The sequence below is a fragment of the Heliangelus exortis genome, chromosome 2, assembly GCF_036169615.1.
Source record: "Heliangelus exortis chromosome 2, bHelExo1.hap1, whole genome shotgun sequence".
In the NCBI taxonomy this organism is placed as follows: Eukaryota; Metazoa; Chordata; class Aves; order Apodiformes; family Trochilidae; genus Heliangelus; species Heliangelus exortis.
This window is the reverse complement of record NC_092423.1, coordinates 41,184,418-41,205,429: the sequence shown is the minus strand read 5'-3', so window position 1 is coordinate 41,205,429 and position 21,012 is coordinate 41,184,418. Positions and strand designations below refer to the sequence as shown.

At 38.8% G+C, this 21,012-nt stretch overlaps 1 protein-coding gene across 1 annotated transcript in view; it reads left to right on the top strand.

Annotated features, from left to right (window-relative positions):
* DNAH11 (dynein axonemal heavy chain 11) overlaps positions 1-16,554 on the top strand; it is a 96,615-nt gene extending 80,061 nt beyond the window's left edge. Inside the window, 7 exon segments of the mRNA XM_071736833.1 lie at positions 5,079-5,232; positions 5,235-5,272; positions 6,602-6,700; positions 6,703-6,768; positions 10,822-11,106; positions 14,280-14,507; positions 14,869-16,554. Coding sequence (XP_071592934.1) covers positions 5,079-5,232; positions 5,235-5,272; positions 6,602-6,700; positions 6,703-6,768; positions 10,822-11,106; positions 14,280-14,507; positions 14,869-15,051 — 1,053 coding nt within the window. The 3' untranslated portion in view covers positions 15,052-16,554.
* The last annotated feature ends 4,458 nt before the right edge of the window (positions 16,555-21,012 follow it).

The following is a 21,012-nucleotide window of genomic DNA, read 5'->3' as shown; positions in this document are numbered from 1 at the left end:
TTCAATTTTGGAGCTCCGAGTGTGCTCAGAGGGTCTAAATGCACTTTAGGCTGTGACCTTATGTTCAAAATTTCTCTAAAATACTAAGATTTTAATTAAAATATGTTAGGATAGTTGTTTTGAGAACAGGTAGAAAAGAAAGACAAAAGAGAATATAATTTCCCAAACTTATCCCTTGTAGTTCCTAGATTTATGTAGACCTGAAAGACCCAAGAAAAAAATATAAGTTAAATTTGGGTTCAACTTATTACCAGTTGTCACGGTTTAACACTGGCCCGGCAATTAAACCGAGTAACAGACGCTCTCTATTAATCCCTCTCTCCTCCCTGATAAGAAAGGAGAGAGAATAAGGGAGAGAGACTTATGGGTTGAAAACTAAACTACACAACTTTAATGAAACAGTAATGATAAATAGGAAAAAACTACTAAATATATACAAATATACAGGAAAATGGGTACCACATTCCTCCCCCCTTTCCCCCAGAATCTCTCACGTCACCACCGAGGCTGCAGGGCAGCTCTGGGAAAGTCCAGGCTGGACTCCTGGAGTTGGCAGCAGTCAGGAACTGGAGGCAGGAACACACAGATATGGGCTGGCACGGATCAGGACCACAGGCAGACGAACGGATGGAATCCTTCCAGGATGCCGGGTGAAGGAAGGGAAACAGGAAAGGCAGGAAGGGCAGGCAGCCAGAAGCTGGAAGCAGGAAATCATGAATTGGCCCTTGTGATCCCTCAAATTTATACTGAGGATGATGTATATGGGATGGAATACTCTGTTTGGTCAATTCTGGCATCTCTCTTGTCTGTTCCTCCCCAAAGGAGGGCTGCAGGTGGGACCTCTTTATCCTCCTGGAGGGTAAAATGTTTTCCTCAGAGCTGAGCAGTGTCCTTGGCTCTGCACACCAGTCTCTAGCAGTAACTATAAACATCAAGTGTTATCAGTCCTAGAAGCAGACACTGTGTGAGAAACTTGCTGTTAATTTCAGCAAGTGCAACTACTTACAAGAGACTTAGCTAAAAGCAAAAGTACAAGACGGAAAATCACCTTTATCCTGGCCTGAACCAGGACACCAGTGTACGCAAAAGTGTTTTGAAATGCACATATTTAGATCTCCTGAAGCACATAAATCAAGGCACAAAAGAAAAGAGATGACAGTTTTATAAGCTATTGGATTTTGGACCTTGCCTGCTCTAAGAAGAGTGATCACAGAATCATTAAGGTTGGAAAAGACCCAAGATCCTCAAGTCCAACCATCAACCCAACACCACCATGCCAACTAAACCATGCCTTAACTGCCACATCTACAGGGTTTTTTTTACACCTGCAGGGATAGTGATGTCCTTGAATAGGTTGATATGGGTAAGCTTTAATATTTGAATTTTATCTTTGTTTCCTATCCTGTTTCCCCAGCCCTGCTGTTCTGGAGATCTCCGGATATGAGCGTTAACTGGAATAGATCAATGTCATTTTGATTCATGGATGATAGAGGAATAAATTCATTGTTTGTAAAACCTCTATTTGCATTCAGGTGAGTTGTTACACCTGCTCAAATCCTTTGCACGATCACAAAGCAGTAGTCATGCGTCTTCAGTTGCAAGATTAGGTTGTTACAAGATTCTTTAAATTTTGAAATTTAATTTTGAAATTTGATTTATGTGTAAGTGTAGCTTGTATGAACAAGTTTCCATCCTTATGATGCATGACTATTATTAATGAAATAGCAAGACAATTTGCTTGGATTCTCCACAGGCAGAAGCTTGTCTTGCCTTGAACATCTCACCAGCTGTGCAATTTTTAAGGCAGTACTTTTCCTATTGAACTAGTTTGACCAACTTGCACAGTTTGCCTACTGAGATTGCCTAATAACAGCTCCATTCTGCACTTGTTTTCACCTGATTTATTCAATTTTATTTTCCCCGTTACTTGTTGGGGTTTGCAAGTGGATTCTACAAGCTTTCAATTTTAAGCAGCAGGACCTCAAAGGCGGCTCCTTAGGAAAATGTGTTTATCCTTCATTCTTCACACCGAAAAATATTGTTTGCCTTTCCTTTCCTGTCCAATAATTTATCGCTTCTTTTCATTCATGTTGATCTGATCCAAAACATTTAGCTACAGGAAAATATCCCACTTTCTGCCATTTAAAGTCATGGCACATTTTGAAGAACATCTGCTCTGAAGGGTACAATTTTGAATTTTGAGTTGCATAAAAATATCTGCTAAGGAAAGTTTTTGCATAGATTCTTGAACCATTTCATGATGTGAAGTCATGTTCCTGTACTCAGGAGTTTTTTGTCTTTCAGCTCCTCTCTCTGAAACTCCTGGGCATTGTTTCCTCAGGTAGCACAGACATAAGGAAGAAGTATTCGTTGTGCCACTAACTCACATTTGACAGATCAGATCAGTTGTTGTAGTATTCCTCGATGTTTAAGACCTGAGAATTTAGTACTCATATTAGCTTCTGGGACGTATTTAGTTTTGTATTTGTTTTGCTCAAGTTCAATTATTTCTCAGGCTTTATCCAGGATCTTAAAAGTTCTTCTGAATCCTTTAATTAATTTTATTGCAAGAGCTGTGAGAATTTCAACAGGAAAGAACTAGCGGAGAACAATCTCTTTTTTACTTTGTATGTTCCAAGATAACCAGGACCTGCAGCTCACAGGAAAGATGCTCTATCTGTTCGTGGGTAGAAAGGTCCATTAATTCAGTCTGTTTTATATGTCTCTGCTGGTGGAATAGGAGATTATGCAGAAAGAAAAAAAAAACCAAAAAACAAACAAAAAAACCCCCACACCTACCAAAAGTAGAACTTGTCTTTAGCAGTTTCTTTGGTGATCATTTTTTTCCTATCCCTTCTATCCTGGACTTCCATAAATAGTACCTATATCTGCTACATTTCTTCAAAATCCAGAATTAACCTTTAAACAGATAGATTTCATTGAAAAAAATGAAGCAATTCTACTGGGTTTCCCCACCTCTGTGTTTATCGTTGTTGCTTATAGTCCTTGAACCGTGTGAGAGCAATAACAAAACATTTATTTTTCCCAGATCTGTAATTAACAGAAAACCTAGAATAGCAGCAGTAATAAAACCCACTGAGTCATTATGTAGTTTTTGCCTTTCATAGATGATAATCACAAAAATTGGTAATTTATTGCTCCTGTGATCTGAAAACCCATAAACCAAGTACTTGAATCCAGGATGCTAAAGCTTATTATATTGCCACATAGACCTGAAATACAGTTTGACTCCCTTAGCAGAGTTTTTTTCCACTGACAAATCAAACTTTAAAAATTGTCTTTTGTCAGATCCCTACTTCTATTTTTTGCCTCTGTGTGTGTATTGAAAGTGAAGCAAAATTGCTCTCTGTGTGAAGCTGCACTGTTTTGTTCCCTCCAGCGGAAGCCAGTTTGGAAAACTGTGCAGAGACCAGAGTTTTGGAACTGAAATTCATGTTGCTGAACTACATGACATGACTGTATGGCTAAATTATTTCATTATTTATTATACAAGCATAAGCCATGAAAACTCATCTCTGGTAGTTTATGTTGCAGTAGTGTACAACATACATATCGGCCTCTGAGTTTTGTAGTCATGGGTTTCCTAGCACGAGAGATATTTTTATTTTTAGGTTATTTTTAGGTATTTAATAGCAGGCAATCATTAGTTACTGTCATTTCTTCGTGATCCTTGTAGAAATGCAGAAGTTCTTTCAGCACACCTTTTCATTTAGCCTGCGTTTTTTAGCTAAGGTCATGACAGAAGCAGGCAAGGATGTTAAGAGCTGAAATATGCCTCCCTGGCTCTGCCAGTGCATATTATGGTATCCCAGGAAGAAAAGGATGTCAACATTTGTGCAGAAAATACTTGGTTTATACATGTTCTGATGTGACCTCTGTGAATTGTGTTTTAAGTGTTAATACTTAGGTGTTAACATACTATTGCAATCACTTTGCTTTGACCTAGCCAATGTCAATTAGAATTTTGTGAAAAGAGTTTGTGTCTACCTGTGTTCCATTGTAGAAATGTTCTGCTGTCCGACTTTTTTAAAACAGATTTTTGTTACTTATGTTTGGATCTCCTTTTCTTGGCAGAGAACAACCAAAGCCATGGCTCTAGAGAAAATACTTGAGCTGGTGTGTGGCAGGTGGTGGCTAAGGACCAGCATACTGCTCACTGTCCAAGTAGATGATGAAGTTGTGCCACCTGCTCACACCAGACCAGGTGCACAGAACACACTGTTGTCCATAAGCAGTCCTTCTATTTCTTTTGTGTGTGTGTGTGTGCTGCGCCATAGAAGTAGGAGGGTTAACTTCATGTTGTCTCATGGTTGGGCTTTAAAATGGCACTTTCAGCAGTAGCAGTGTAGCTGTATGGGTATGTTTGCTGGATGCTGTATGTTTGCTGTGGGGTTTGCACCTCTTGTTGAAGGGGTCAGGAAATGACATCTCTCCAGTGAAGAATCTTATTCAGTAAATAAAAGGTAAACCTAGTATGGCTCATTCTTTCACCCAGTAAATAATTGATTTGGAACAAAACAGTAAATATGTTGCCTCCAAAAATTATTTTTATTTCACTGACCATCCCTTCTCCCTCGTCTTCTCTCCTCTCCTATCAGTTTGTTATAACTATATACTTGGTTTTTTAGGATTTACTGCTAGGCTGCTTCAGAAGATGGGAAAGTGAGCTTTCTTTAAGAAAACTATTGTACGAACTAACAGCTATCTCATTAAGGGTTGTTTGGAGACTTTCCTGAGTTGTGGTAATGAAGATAGGTATTCAACCCTAAGCCACTCTCTTCAGAATAGCAGTGAATAATCTACTGGTGTCTGCTGAATATACAAATGAAACTGAGCTAATTGAGAAATTCTCTGTGTATTCTTCATATAATTTTGGTGTTTTCATCTTTATTTTAATTCTTAACTGCAGGCACATAATCCTTGGCTTGTATCCATTTCCTATGTTATCAAGAACACGCAGTACCCATATTTTGCAGTCTAAGACATTATGTTTGTTTTTTTAATTCGGTGAGGTCCCCATTTTTGTGCATTTTATACCTTCACATATATATATCAAGCTTTAAAACAAGGAATGTGAATTCCACAAGAATTTCCATCTCATCCTTAACACTCCACTGCCTGACCCTCACTACAGCCCAGAGCTGCAGGCTCATACCACCCTCATTAATTTCACTGGCACCAGGGGCTGGCTGGAAAACCAGCTGTAGGCTGAGTTGTTAGTGCTGAAAGGTCAGATTTAGAAAAGCATAAGGTAAAAACTGTATTTTCATCTGTTCGTTGCCCATTCTGAGCTTTTAAGGCTAGCATTAATATGCCTCTTTGCTGTACAGTAATTGCTAGTAACCCATACATTAGAAAGATTTTGAGGGTCAGATCTGCAAACTGTAGAAGGTACTTCTACTGTTTGCTCAATTCCATGTTCCTAGAGGGCTGGGCTTGACCCAAAGCTCTGCTGGAAAATAAATTTCTTGTTATTTTATTCCCACACTTCTCTCTACTGCTTAGTTTGCTCTGTGCATTGCATTTAATTTACAGTGCAGGATTAAAGCTGTCTGCAGTGTTTTGTGCTTCAGTGATCTTGAGCCAATAAGTGTGAATAAAATTTCATGCCAGTCCATAGGAGGACATGATGACACTGTTAGGACCTGGGGCATTTGGTTAATAAATCCTAATTTATTCCTGCAAAGATGCAGTTGTGTGGCTGTTGCAGTCAGACCAGTCTGTAGTAACTTACAAAGAAAAACACTTTTATAGAAAGTTACAGAAAGGTATAGATAATATATAGGTTATAGAAAGGCTTTGAGAAAGGGTGATCTGTAAGCTAAAAAATGAAAAAATACTTAGAGGCGTGAAATGAATAATAAGAATACTTCCTATTTCTCTTGTGTGTCATTCCAGTTATACCATGTAATTTACTAACTTCATCTGCAAAGATTTGCTGAGCCTCTTTGAGGTACTGCTGCTTCATGCAAGGGCAAACTGGATCAGAGAGTTTAATTGCCCCTTGAAGAATTAAAGCAATATACTTAGGAGCATGACCTGAAACCAGCTGCCTGTTTCCCTCTGCCTCCGCACATTGCTCCACATGGGGCTGTATGCTTACAACACCCAGGTTTTTTTGGTGAAAGGGTCAGATTTTGATGGAGAGCCCCCCATAAGACTAGTCAAGGGCTTTCACTGCCAGAAGGACAGTCCAGCAGAGCAGACTACAGTCGTGCTTTCCCACACTGCTTATTGCCACAGTGGGATTCTCCAGCTTTGTGCTGCTGTTGGTTTTCTCACCCGCCACATTGATTGCCCTGTGCCACCTCTGCTGAGATCCCAATCCTTTTGTGAAGCCTGAGGAGGAAGGAGGCTTGGAGAGAGATAAAGCTCTGGTCCATGGTTACCTTGACCTTCTTGCTCTGAGTGTCCCAGAACCTTAGTTTTAGTGTACAGGGACAGAAGATAAACTGTCTTTTTCAGAAATATAAATTAAATCAACTAGTGTAATTAAATAGATACTGTAGCTCACAAACGCTATCAAACAGTATTTGTTGCTGTGGTTGTTTAAATACTGTGTTCTCATTCCCTCTGTTAGTCAGTCCTGGCCAAGCAACAGAACTGTTTCAAGGCTGAGCTCAGGCAGCTGGAGGAGAACACACTGCTCAGCCAGTTAGCTGCCCAGGGAAGCTTTTTGGTGACACAAGTGAACTTGTAGAGAAACTCAAATCAACAAAGTCAACTGCAACAGAAATGCAATGCAAGGTAATAACTGTTAGACTGTTTTCAGCAGCTTGAAGTCACCTGTAAAATGTGTATTATCAATTATTTTTAATGACATACTTCTGTGAGCTAGGAATGGTCCAATTCCTGTCTGTCCAGCATGTGCTATCCACCTATGTATTCACAGTTCCCTACCTGTGGTATGGGGTTGTAACATAGTCATTTTTTTCCTTTTGATTTAAGTCTTGACTTAGTACTTACAAAAGAAGTATCAACATGAAATGTGAATGTATTCATATACAATTGCCATGTTTGCTAAAGTGAACAGGCATATTGCTGCAGAAAGAAGTTGTTCCGTAATTTTTGTCTAAGAAAAGAAGTTTCCTTACCTTAAACATTTGCTAATCAGTTTCTGACTGTAGGCTTCTTAGAAGAGCTGGCCTAAGCAGTCTGAAAGGCAAGGCACTTTTGCCAAGGGGCTTTTGAGGACACTTTTGGCAAATGAGGGGTGAGGGCTGGAAATGGCAATCCCCTTCTGCTTTCCGACTTAACTCAACTGGAAGAACCTCTCACTTCAGCAGTCTCATTCCAGGTTGTATCACAGAGCGGATCAGTCATAGAGGTAGGAATTAAAGTAGAAACCAACAGTTTGGAAAGAAGGTAAAAAATTATGAATTGAGGAATCTGATTTAGGGGAGGAGAGGAAAAAGTATCACTCCACACAGCATACAAATGGGAGTTAAAAGTAGAGAGAGATGTCTGGAAGACAAATAAAAGGGGGGAAGGAAAACTGGTGATGATTTCTTTGCATCATGGGGCAGTTGGGTTTGTGCACATCACCTTGTCTTTTTGTTGCTGAACTTTTTTATAGCAGTGGTACTGGAATGGATTATGAAGGATAGAAATCTGTAGTGCAACCAAAAAATAAGCTCTATCACAATTACAGATTAGACAGAAACTGGAGTAAAGGGGACAATAAACTTCTGCTTTGTTAAATACATTTTTAGACTGAAAGAGAGAAGGCTTTTAATCGAGAGAGAAAGATGAATTTGCATCAGAAGAGACACTATATGGCATCATGGCAAAGGTGTCTCTTTTTCCCACTACAAGTGACTAAAGTTATAAAAGGACTAGAAAAAAAAACCTCATATAACCTAAATTTTCTTCAGTATACATTCAGCTCATGTGCCAGAACTGTTTCAGTGTAAAATAAAACAAAAACCTCCCAACCTAAAGCCAACAAAAGCCACTCAGGATTTGCAACTTTCCCAAAGCTTTAGGTCAGCTTGTGGTCTGATGGAGACAGCTATGCACTATTTTTCGTTCTCTCTATCTTCCAAGCAATAAAAAGGATACATAGAGGTAATTAGATGAAATTCAGAAATCTGTACCTTTTCAGTAGCATTAGTATAAAATAATTTGTGGCCAAGTTTCTGTAAGCTTAACTTAAGTGTGCAATATATTTTTATGTTGGTTTATGTTTCTACAAGCTAAAAAAAAAAAAAAAACCCAAAAAAAAAAAAAAAAAAAAGAAAAAAAAAAAAAAACAATAAAAACCACACAACCACAAATAAATAAACAGAAGTTATATTTTCTGCAAAATGTTTTGATTGACCGTGTTGTTTGATTTTCAAAGTGTCTCTAATAGGAAAAGGGAAATTCATCTCTGTGTGTAAGAATGGTTTTGCAAAAATTTTTCACACCCTTCAATGATAAATAACTAAGAATATTGCTCCATGTGCCAGAGTTTTCAAATAAATATTGTAAAATTTCATGAAAACAAGTTGTAAATGCTTATAGCACAGTTTCAAAAAATGCAGCCATAGGAATTATTGTTGCTTTGAGCTTCCTACTGAATAATGTTTTGGGCGGTGAATAAGGCAGAAGTGGCTCTGAAGCAAGTCTGATGACCTTAATTTTTTTTATGCTGTCAAGATTCTAAGTAAAGAAATAGAACTACTTCACCTGGATTTCCTTCTCCTATGCAGAGCTCAATGCACTTACAAGAGTTCTGTTGACCCCTGAACTACCCTGTCATGGAGTGCCATTAGGGTAGGTTGAGAAAATTGCTTTTCTGTTCTAAATCTTTTTTTTTTTTTTTTTTTTTTTTTTCCTTTGGAGGCATGCTACCACTAGATAACTTTAGATAAAGTCACACATTCCACTGTAATTTTCAGTACAACCATTGATGCTTTCAAAGAGGAGTCACCTTTACTCCCGAGTATATTTTTCCTTAGACATTATGTACTGCTCTTTTAGAGGAAATTCTATTTTACCATAATTTTTCCACTCCCCTAGAAAGATAATTTTGATCTTCATGCCACTCCTTACTATAATAGATGTCCCATATCCAGTTTGGCAATACTGACCAAAGAAAACTTCTATCAATAATATTGTGTGTGTGTGTATATTTAAACGTAATTTAGTATATTAAGGCAAGGTCCTGAGTCCTTTGTAATTAGTTAAACTATGTTGTTTTGCATAACCAGTAAACTGTATTTTTTTTGCATAACCAGTATTTGTCTTCCAGTTTTAGTCTTCACACAGAAGGTACGTCATCTGTATTTATGTCTTTACCATGTTTCCAGGCTATAGCAATGATGGATGTGTTCAGGGAGTAAGATAAAGATACCGAAGGACCCACCAAGAGGTGGAGGAAGTGGGTGGACTCCAAATGGCCACAAAAGGAAAAGCTGCCCTGGTTTTTGTTTTAAAAAAAAAAAAAAAAAAAAAAAAAAAAAAAAAAAAAAAAGGAGAAAGAGAAAAAAGGAAAAAGAAAAAAGGGGAAAAAGGAAAAAGAAAAGGAAAAAAAAAAGAAAAAAAATGAAAAAGAAAGGAAAAGAAAAGAAAAGAAAAGAAAAGAAAAGAAAAGAGAAAAAAAAAATCCCCCAAAAAAAGGTGTCTTCAGAAATTCATCATACTGAGAGTATTCCGTCTGGACAGAATGATGTATGGAGGTATGAAATCTGAGCATGTATCTTCTGGTGCAAGTGTGTGTGAGGGTGGCTTTTATGTATTAGCATCTTAAGAGGCAGGCAAATAACTTAGAAATTAGATGATCAACCAGATCAACTTGAACCAGAATCTGAAGTTCTATTAAGAGAGCAGTCACAGCCAGTCCTATGGTTTTCATTCTGTCTCCAGGAACAGACCCACTTGAACATACTGGGACACCAGGTAAGCCTCTTGTTCTCTTCTGTTGTAAGGATCACTCAGTTCTCCTCCCATTAGGGGGGAAAAAAAAAAAAAAATTATCTTGAAAGTGAAATGGAGCATCAGGGCTAGAAATGTAGATAAATCAATATACATTTATACGCTTGTATGCGTGTGCCCATGCACATAAATGAGTGTGGGTGTGTTTTTACTGAACAGAACAAAACCTTCTGCGACCGTGTGTCACTGCAATGGAGTGTGCAATACTGTGGGAAAGTTGGGCAGGTTTTTTTCAGCAGAAGATTCAAGTTCTAAAGTTTCTGCCACCCCCAACATAGTCATGGTAAATGGGGTGGATGAAAAGTGTAAGGCCATAAGCACTACAGGATGAAGACATTTTTAGACCGAGCATTCCTCTGCTTGGCATAATGCAGGTTTCCTTTGTACTGTTTTCTACCTTTTGACGTGATGAGGGCCAGAGGGCAATTTTCTCCATGCTCATGTAATCTTGTGCCCCCCTGTGACTAAATAATGGTCATTATACAAACTATATTCAATTGTATAAGGCTCGGTGGCTTTATACTTACGATTACTATTCCCCACAGACAATAGTGAGAATACCAGGTTAATACAGCTGTGACCTCAGTGTGCTCAATTTAAACTCAGGCCTCACAAGGTGAGAGGCTTGTGCATTTACCCACTGAACCAATCAGTTAAAAAACTGATGTGATATCTACCACATGTTGCTCTCTTTTTCATAAGCGAATTGCTCTGTACCCCCTGTAAGAGTTTCTAAAGCTCAGTAACAATGCTGAGCATCTATCAAAATGTCAAAAGGTTCATTATCTTAAAACCAAGGGAACAGATTTCTGCAGGCTTTTTCTAATACCAGCAATAAGGCCATTGTTGAGAGCTCGCAATTTTGCTTGTTGAAATTGTAAGGGTTTGGTGAAGTGCTTCAGAAGAAGTAATATGCATTGGACAAGTGATAGTGAAATTAATGGGGCCATTATAATTCTTTTTCCTTTCTTCTCTGCTAATTTTCCTATCTCCTCCCCCTCTGTCACTCACCCTTCCCTGATTATTTCTTTTACAGGCAAAAAGCTTTGGTTCACCGTAGATTCTGGAAGTTTTCAAAACATCACATACTTTAGGACAAGGGGAGGAGATGATGCAGAGGAGGTACTCAAGAAGGCTGTCAGAGATGGCCATTGGGTTCTTCTGCAAGTGATTGTCAAGCATCCCCTCCAGTGGAGGCTGTCTCCTCAGCTGGAGGGATATTCCTGGAAGACAAACAAAATTGGCATTAGATGACAGCAAAAGATTCGAACAGTGAGTAATATTGTTCCTTTTTGCTTTTGACTGCAACAGGATACACATGGTATTAATAGGGCCTATGTCATGTTCTGCTGAACACTGTTCTCACCCTCCCAAGAGAGAGAAAACAGAAAGCCTCTTGGTAGGTAGGACTGCCCTCAAGGGTACACTTTTCCAACGTAATTAAGAGCTCCTGTTTCTTACCATGGGCCATAATGGAGACTTCAATAAAACAGGTCTAACTCCCCCTTGGGAAGCTGTATAATTAGTCCTGGAGTCCTGCTCTTCCAAGATGGCAGCCGCAGCTTTCAACAGCGCTGTGTGGATTGATAGCTGCAGGGGGGACATAAAGATCTGTGAGATACCCTGGGAAGATGCCAGTCCTGGTGCAATGACAGAGCAGACAGAAGCACTGCAATTGTTAATTCTACTGAAAGAAGGTGCCCCCCTCCCATTGTTTTATGCTCAAGTAGCCAGTGGGTGTTTGGAACAACCCCTTTGCTTTGAAGCCATACAAGAAATGCATGTTCCAGGCCTTGATATTAAGGAGGTCATGGAGATGGGGCAATTCCCTCTTCTTCTGATTTTAACCTCAGCACTGTTTGGCTGCCAAACAGTCTGCTGGCAACAAAGGAAGGGATGGGCTAGACTTTGCTGGCTGGAATAAAATCCCCATGGGATTAGCCAGGGTCTTTGGTGTGCTAGACCCTGTGTGAACACACATGAACTGACCCCTTCATTGGCACTGAAACTGGAAGTGTTCTTTATCCAGGTTTTCCATGGGTAAGCTGGTCACACTAGTCTGAAAATGTCACCGCTTTTAGATTCATAGACTCATGGAACGTATTGGCTTGGAAGAGACCCTAAAGGTCACCTAGTCCATCCATGATGTATTGAGCATCTAGACTCAGGTTGCTCAGATCCCTGTCAAGCCTGACCTTGAGTGTCTCCAGAGATGGAGTCTCTACCACATCTCTGGGCAACCTGTTCCAGTGTTTCACCTGTTCCAGAAGCAAAGAACTTCTTCCTAGTAGCCAATCTAAATCTACCCTGCTCTACTATAAGACCATTGCCCCTCATCTTACACACCCATGTAAACAGTCCCTCCTCAACTTTCTTGTACTCCCCCTTTAGGTACTGTAAGGCCACTATAAGGTCTCCCTGGGGTCTTGTCTCCAGACTGAACAAAAATTTTCTGCTAGAAAGTATAGAAATATTATGAAGGAAAAAGATTAACGGGTTTCCAGGGGCATTTTGGAGTTCTCAGCTGCTCTAGGTACAGGAAAAGAAAATGGGAGATGGCAGAGACCTTAAATTAGCATTTTTGTGTATCTGAAGGCACAGGAACAAATGAGAGGCTTCTGGTGTTTCAGACCTGCTCCATTTTCCATCCCATTATTGTCTGCCTTCTGAGGGAGGTGACAATTTTGCTGTGGAGAATTTTGGTAGTGAAGCATTGTATAAAGTCTGAAAGGAGAATAAGTAAAAATTTTGGACCAATTCTGAAATAATGCTGAGCCAACTAGAGTTTGCTTCTCGAGCTTCAGACTTTCTATATATTTATTTTTATTTACACTGAAAAAAAAAATACTGGAGGAAAGCAATGAATGACCTTATTATGCCTATTGTTGGAGTCTAGGTGTTCTATAATTACATATTTTAAAAACTCTGCTATTCCAACCAACCTGGGAAATGCCTGAGAAATTGCTTTTGCCTTAAACCTATGCTCTTGAAGCAAGTAGGAAATTTTTTACAGTCCTCAGAGACAGGTCAAGCTCTTAGTTCAAAAATCCTGCTGTAGGTAAAGCTGAGGGAAGTCCAGAAGTTGGCAGAGAAAGAGGTAGGACAAGCATGTTGTGAAATAACTAAGTCTCAAAAATGGAAGCAAAACCAATTGGCATAGATGTTTTAAGACAAATGTGAAATTTTTTTTTGGTTTTAGGCTTTATTCCTGCACCACACTAACCTTAGTTCCTCAAACTCAGACATCTGATATATCAAACAGTTATTTGGTTATTATACTAAGGCTGGAATCACTTTCACTTTGTAGCAGATGGATTTAGCCTATATGAAAATGCAGGCACTACCAGCCTGCTATCACATAATGTGATATTAAAGTATCCCTCTCTTTCTGTCACCCTGTTCCTTTGTACACGTGTTGAGGGACAATTTATTAATGTCCCCTCAGCAAGTGCCCTGATAAGGTGATGCAGCAGGCAGAGTGTGACTGACACATCACATTCCTTGGCAGGTGCATGGAGTTACATTTCCTCTGGCTCTGCATGGAGGTGAAAGCAGCAGAGTCAGCAGCTTCTGGCACAGCAGCAAAGAGCCAGAAAGGTGCTGGAGGGCTGAGCTGTGGTTTGAGTTGAAATGCTAGTTCTGTAAGAAAACAGTCAAGTATGGGCTAAAGGAAAGGTGAAATAAACTGTACCCCACCACCCCAATGTGGGTACCCTAGGTGTACCCACATTGTAAGCTTTTCTCCTCTTATTCCTGTATTTCACCACTAGGTGCTTGGGAGGCAGGTGCTGTTTGTTCAGTTAGAACTAATTTCTCTATCAATGACTTTCCACTCTCTTCACATACTAAATAATCTTAAAGACAATAACTCTCTGAAGTGTCATGAAACATATGTTTTCAGTAGTAGAACAGCTTTTTCTTTTTAACAATTTTCTTTTTTGCACTTCTTCAATCTCCTGGTACGCAGTGGACGTGGTTTGTCTTCGGTTCCAGTTCTACGAGGATTTTAAGTACAGTCCAAATGCTCTGCTGAGTTTTGCATATCTTTACTTAAGGTAACAACCTCAGATCACTTAATCCTGAGTTTATAATACTTTTGTTACCTTCAGAATCAAGGCCTGAGACTTTAAGGGCAAATGCTAAACCTCAATTATTGCAACTGATATCAAGAAATTACACAGTAGCTAAGAATCTTGAAGTTTATTCTTCATTTTACTATTTTATTTAACAATAAAGTGACGCTTTGAATTAAATAACTTATCTATTTTTATTATAAAGCCACAATAGCAATGTCTTATTTATTTGTTTTCTCACAATAAACATTGGCTGCTTTTCAACAGAATATTCATCTAGTAGCCAAGTGGCTAGGAATTTTGGAAAAACTCCTCGAGCGTTACAACGAAGAAAGCCAGCCTGATTTCCACATCTTTATTAGTGCTGAACCAGATCGAACCCCAGAAGAGCACATCACTCCTCAAGGAATACTAGAAAACTTGATTAAAATTATCAGTGACCCCCCTACAGTGATACTTGCTAATTTAAATGCTTCACTCTACAGTTTTGACCAGGTAAAAGCAAAGTGTACTTCTCTTTGATTACTTTGTTTTAATTACTCTTTCACCAGTGAGAAGTAGTAACATTGTTTGAGTAACATTTATAGAGTTCTAAAGTGTCTATTTTTATTGGTTTCAGTAGCACAATAGTTCTGTTTTCTAAAAGACATTTGGAAATAAAAGGATTATCATCAACACTTTTGCTTCTGGGAAGCATTGCAAAAAATACTGCCTAAGAGTCACTCAGCACTAAGAAACCTACTTCTCATTCTCCTTCAAACTCCAGGCTTCCCTTTTGGCAGATAAGGCAAGCAGAGCAATCAGTAAGTCTGCTGGCTCTTAACCAGATAAATTTATTTCTTTTTTATTTCAACAGAATACGCTTGAACTGTGTACCAGAGAAGGGGAATTTAACAGCATCCTTTTTTCTCCATGCTATTTGCACACCTGCATCTCTGGGAAAATGAAGTGTGGCCTTCAGTGCTGGAGATCTCATCATTTGCATCCAAGCCCACTGCAACTATTCAGAGACCTACATGAAGGTAAGAAGGGCAGGTAAACACACACCAAGGTCATTTTGACTCCCTCAGCTGTTCATACTGAATAAGGGAGACACAGTTCTACTCTGAAGCTGCTGACTAAGTAGCTAGTGTTATATGATGCTGTTGCTGAGGATGAAAATAAAACAGATCAAAAGGGGTGTTGGGGTTTGTTTGGATTTTTATGTTGGTTTTTTTGTTTTTTTTTTCTGGCAGTGGATGCTTGAACTTTGTAATATAGGTCAAACCAGTTCCACATCAGTAGCTAAGGGGGTAAAAAAAATGCCCTTCATTATGTTAACAAAAACAGTGGTTTACATGTGCATATATGCCAAATTCATTAGGCAGGTAATGAAGCATTTGCACAAATGTAATTACATACAGCAATTCTGACAGTTCATAACACTGCATTAATAATCACTACAATTAGTTCTGATGATGGAAGCAATTTACAGCACGTCACATATATAAATAATGGTGCGTTTCCTGCATGTGTCATTATTATGTATTAAGGATGCCACCTTGTTGTGACTTTCTCAGTAATATTCCCCTTGAGTCAAAGTTAAGGGTAGATGAGTGATTTTATTTTTGAGTTACAGCATATTTCATACTTATATAGTTTAAATACTCAGTTGAGGTCATTTGTGTAAGTTCAGAATCCAAAATGCCTGAATAATAGCAATAATTTTTTATTGCTGAATGATAAAAGATAGTACAGAATAGGTAATACCAGCAGTTTAAAGAAATTTAATGGATATTTATAAAGCAAAAAAAAGAAAGGCAAATGTAACCCCTCGATGATATTATTTTCTCCATATGTCCCAACTTGCATTTACACTTCAAAATTAATTGTCCTTTTTTCTTTTTAGCCCCTACTGACCTTTATTTAGCTAATAGGACATGAAACTGCTTTTCCTTTCTGTGGTACTCGGTGTCATAGTGAAATAATTGCTTAATTTTATAGTGATGATTTAATAATGCTTCCCATTTAGAAAACAAGTCTATAAAATCAGCTTATTCCAGCCCGTAGGTTTTTTTGCTAATAAATCTTGCTGCTTTAGGTTCTGTTCTTTTCAAACCACAATTCATAAGCTATATAATTAATTTTTATAATTAATGAGAAGGAGGATTCTGATGGCAGGGAGGACTAGAAAGGTCTGTAAGAATGAAAATTATTTCTCCTCTCCTCTTGGTAATATTGTTTATTGGCCCTTCTCATTATATTAGTTAGTGATTCATTACCCTGTGGCTTTATAAGCATTTTTTTTACATAGATATTGGAGAGAGAAAAGAGACACTGTTTTTCTTAAAATGTGATTTAAAATATATATATATACATGTATATGACTGTGTGTGTGTGTAGGCATATATATATATATATATATGTATATATACACATATATATAATCTTCCAACTGAGTGCCCTTTGGGGACAACTTTGTTTAAGACAATCAGGGATCAAACAGAATGCACAAACTGGGAAACTTGAGCTAGTCCATCCATTAGTGGAAGCTGCCCTGACTCCATAAATCACTTGTGCCTGTTTATGGTGCTTCTCTGTGAGTATTTAATCTTCTTGCACTGCAGTTTGACTTAGCCCACTTTCCTGCTGCTAAGACAAACTCTACAGCACAAACACGGGATAGTCAGGGTGTCCTCAGGTGAAATGCAGGATGCCTGATCCTGCCTCATTGTCCTGCTCCTCTCCTCTGCCTTCTGATCCCCATACATATGTTCATGGAGTTACTGTTCAATGATGTGAAGGGGATGTGGGATCCATCCTCACCATATCCATCCTGAGCAATGGCTCGGTGGTTTTTCTGAATACAAAAGGCCAGTTTTTGACAGAAGACAATGGCAATTATGCAAGCCCAACAGCCCAAAATATTTCTAATGCAAACTGCTGAGTTTTCTCACACTTAGCAAAAATGTCGCCTTAATATCACGAGCATTATTATCACAATGTAGTCAGTGTCCCTGAAGTGTGCAGCTGAATGAGCTTGTATGGAGTTAGAATATTGATATGCTCTTCTAAAAGACAAAGGAAAAAGCCATTTCTTGAGATAAATGTATATGAAATTAGAAAACCATTAAATGTGCTTCTCTTGCCAACAAAGAGAAGTGCAGGTTTATTTTAACTGCACAAACGTTTCATTCTAGATCCAAACTGTTGATATTTTTCACAGGTATTCTCTCTTCAGACTTCTCATCACCTGCATGCTGCATTCCAGTAGGCTTTTTTTTTTTTTTTTTTTTTAACTATTTTAAAAGAAAGATGGACTCAACATATTCGAATTGAAATAAACTTGTAGTGAGAAGGCTGGAATAGCTGCAGCTATTTTACTTGTTCCATTCTGTCACATCATGCAATATTTCAAGCCTATAATTAAGTTTTACTTGAACTCCTGGGAGGCAAATACTGCCCCCAAGGGCGCAAAGGTTCCTGTCTGGAAAGGCTTCATCACAAACTGGCATATTTTGCAAACCAAAGGGTAGCAAAAAAGAAGCTTCAAACTCTGTGAAGCCACATAACACAGAAAGACAGTAGTTCCTCAAATAAAAGCTGTTTAACCACTGTTAATCACATGCTATAACAGTGGCATTTTGACTAGAGGCCTACAATAAACATAATGCTTATGTGATGTGGTAGTAATGGGATTAATATTAACTCAATTTTTACCAAAGTTCTTGAATACATCCCAAATTCAAATAATGTTGATTTTCACTTACTAAATGTTTCCTAGTGAGAAGACATAAAAGACTGCAATCAGATACAAGTTTTCTATTTCTCCTCCAAGAAAGGCACAGTGGGTTAGCCTGCTGTCATTCATGAGGACTGTGTTTTTTAAAGACCAGCATGGGAAAATACATGCACTTCTTAATGAGTTATGTTCTCTTATATCGTGTGGCATTTTGAAAATATACTTTTCTCTTAAAAGCTCTTTATAAGGGATGAGGAAGACAATATGACCTAAGGTTCACATGATACACTTTACACCATTACTGAATTTTAGAGTGTGTATGTATAAAAAATTTTTTAAAAAGCAACTGGCTTCTTCTCCTAAGCTGCTGAACTAGTCTTACTAGAACTTACTGTACACAATTTACTAAAAGCAGACGAGATTTTTCAAGTGCCCTTTCCAGACTTGTTATTTTTCATTGTCCAAGGGTAAAGAGCTTATTTGGGAGGGAAATAAAAAATAAAAATAGCGTGTTACATGTGATCAGGCCATTTGTGAAGTCTGACTAACTTGGAGAAAGTGCACTTTTCACCCTTGGCAATGTGGCTGAAGTCTGCCTTTCGGTCATGAGTGAGATGAGCTTGCTGGTGTCTCCTCGGACCCTCACAACTGGGTTTTCATATGTCAAAGAGCCACACTCAGATGAAGGCAATTGGAAGTAACTGCTCAGAAGAAGATGCCCAAGAGTAAGTTGCCATGGAGATGGAAAGGCTAAACACCACTGTACTCCTAACCTCTGTGGAGGCTGATTTCTCCAAATGACAGCTGAGGTCGCTGGGGCATGGTAGGAAGCTCATCCTGCTGGCTCCAGCTCTGCCTCTAGCCTAGGGAGAAGCAAAGAATTACTGCTTCCAGTTTAGGCAGTCCATTAACCTTCACAATCCTGAACTTTCATTCAAGTAATTGTAACATAAGTATAGGTGGTGAAACCTGAGGAGAATCACTGCTATTTGTATGGCCTTTGGAAAGTTTAGGGACCCAACCCTGAACATAAATCTGCTGGTATTTTAAACAGCGAGCTATCTATTCAAGCTTTTGCCGTAATTGGAAAATGTTAGAGCCCAAAATTGCCAGGAAAAACAGAAAATCATTCATTGACTTACAGCCAAGTGAATGCAAACAGGATGTCAGCATCTTTCATCAGAGCTTGCGCTTTGTATTCCCTGAGGATATTACCTTCTTGTTTACCCATTCGCATTGCTGATGAGTTCTTTTAGCTATAAATTAATTAATTTATATCCTAATGCAAAAGGAGCATTAGAATAAAACACTATATATCAGCTTTACTATACCTCGCCAGGGATCTACCACAAGGACAGACAGGTGGCGAGTGCCTTTATGAACCCCTGTAACCCACAGCTTCCCTCTGTGCATGTGTCACCCAAGAAAAGAGTAAAACCCATTTTAAGTGCCAGCAGATAGACTGGTAAGTACAGATTGTCTGTCATAATTGATCTTCCACTTGAGATGAGTAACAGAGCTTTTTTCAAAACCTCAGCACTACTTCAAAGTGGTGTCTTAAGACATCGCATATTGTGGGTGAGGTTAGACGTGCAGCTTCAGGCACAGGTAAATGGCTGGTTGCAGAAGAAAAATTACTTCAGAAATAAGTGCTTACTGGTGTTATTGTGAGCAGCAGCTTGTTGTTGACCGTTCCAAATGCCAAAAGCTGTTAAATTTTATTGTGATTTTTGAGGAGTGGACCCTGCATTACGAAGAAATGGCTCTTCGTGAAAAGTGCCACTTAGAGCCAGAAATACTTTTTGTCAGGAACAACTTGCAAGTCTGGTTTAAATCCCAGACAGTTCTATGACAATAAGTTCAGAGAAACATTTTTAATCTATTGAAGTGTTCATAGTGAAGAAGCTGGAGGAGTCTGGAAAATAAGTGTGATTGCTAGTTTTTATTCTCTCCTGTCAGCAGAAGGAAGGCAGCCCACCAAGAAAGAGTAGATCTCACCAAAGCCCTCTGTCTATTTAATTAACTATTAACTATTTAATTCTTGACCTACTCACAAGTCCAGAATCTTATCTTTAATATCCTGACAGGAATAGGGCCTGCCTGTTCTACAGGAATGGTACAATTAATAGTATCTGGTTCAGTATTGAGATGGTCAAGACCTAATGTCCTGTGTGTCTCAGACTCTCATCTGCAGGATGGCATAATAATCCTTGCTTGTCTGCTGAGGGGATGCAGAAATTAGGTACTTAGAATACACTTGCCTCCATAGTAACAGGCCTTAAAATAAACTCAGAGCATCCTCATGAAGGAAGCAGCAACAGTATTTTAATACTGCAGAAAATGTGAATGTGTGCAAATAGTAACTGTGCTAACATAGTTTGGTAACTCAGACAAACTGTGAACATGGTACCTATATGTTCTGATACAGTGCAACAAAATTCTGTAGCTGCAGAAGAATGTTTTTGAGAACTAGTGGCAGCATTATCAATAATGCTGTATCAGATGCTGGGTGGAAGTGACCAACCCTAATACAAAGATAGGCTTTCTCACTTAATACGGAGTTAACTAGGGCACTGTATTTCTGCTCACAAAGTATCTCAGATATCCAGATATCTTTGTACAGTCAAACTGACTCCAAAAAAAATTTGAAAGCCTGGGGCTTAAGCATGGAACAGCACTGATGCTGTGCTTAATAGATTAAATGAATAAATGATGAGCAGGAAAGGAAAATGTAATCAGAAATCTCAGCTGTTCTGTTGTCAGACCCTCCTGTCTTCTGCACCTTCCTTTCTGAGTGCAAGACCTGAGAAAATGTCCAGTTGCCCCCAAAACTGTTCTTAACAGTTAATTTCCCTGTGACTGTCTGCAAGTCTCTTCTTTACTCCCTTCCTTTCCTCTGGGCACTGTTGGGTTGGGTTTTTTTCCTTATCACCATCAGATAGTGGGACTTCTCAGAGGGCAATGAGAGCTCTGCATGCAAGCAGCCAACCAACACTTCATTCTCAGGTTGTGAAAAGGTTGTGCTTTTCACATTTGTTTCCTGGCCACTTTAGGGAGTGTGAACAATTCTATACAACATTCATCATTAATTCTGCCAAAGCTAAGGCTGAACCAGAGACTGAGCTGCATTAATGTGAGTTTTGTTCCTGCTCATTAGTGCTGTTACGAATTGTTCTTTGGTTGTGTTCTTTCTCAGTTCCAGAGCAGGCCTTCAGGGAGGGAAAGAGGCTCTTTTGGAGGTGAGACGTGTGTGTGCATGATGTGCCTGCTCTGTATTTT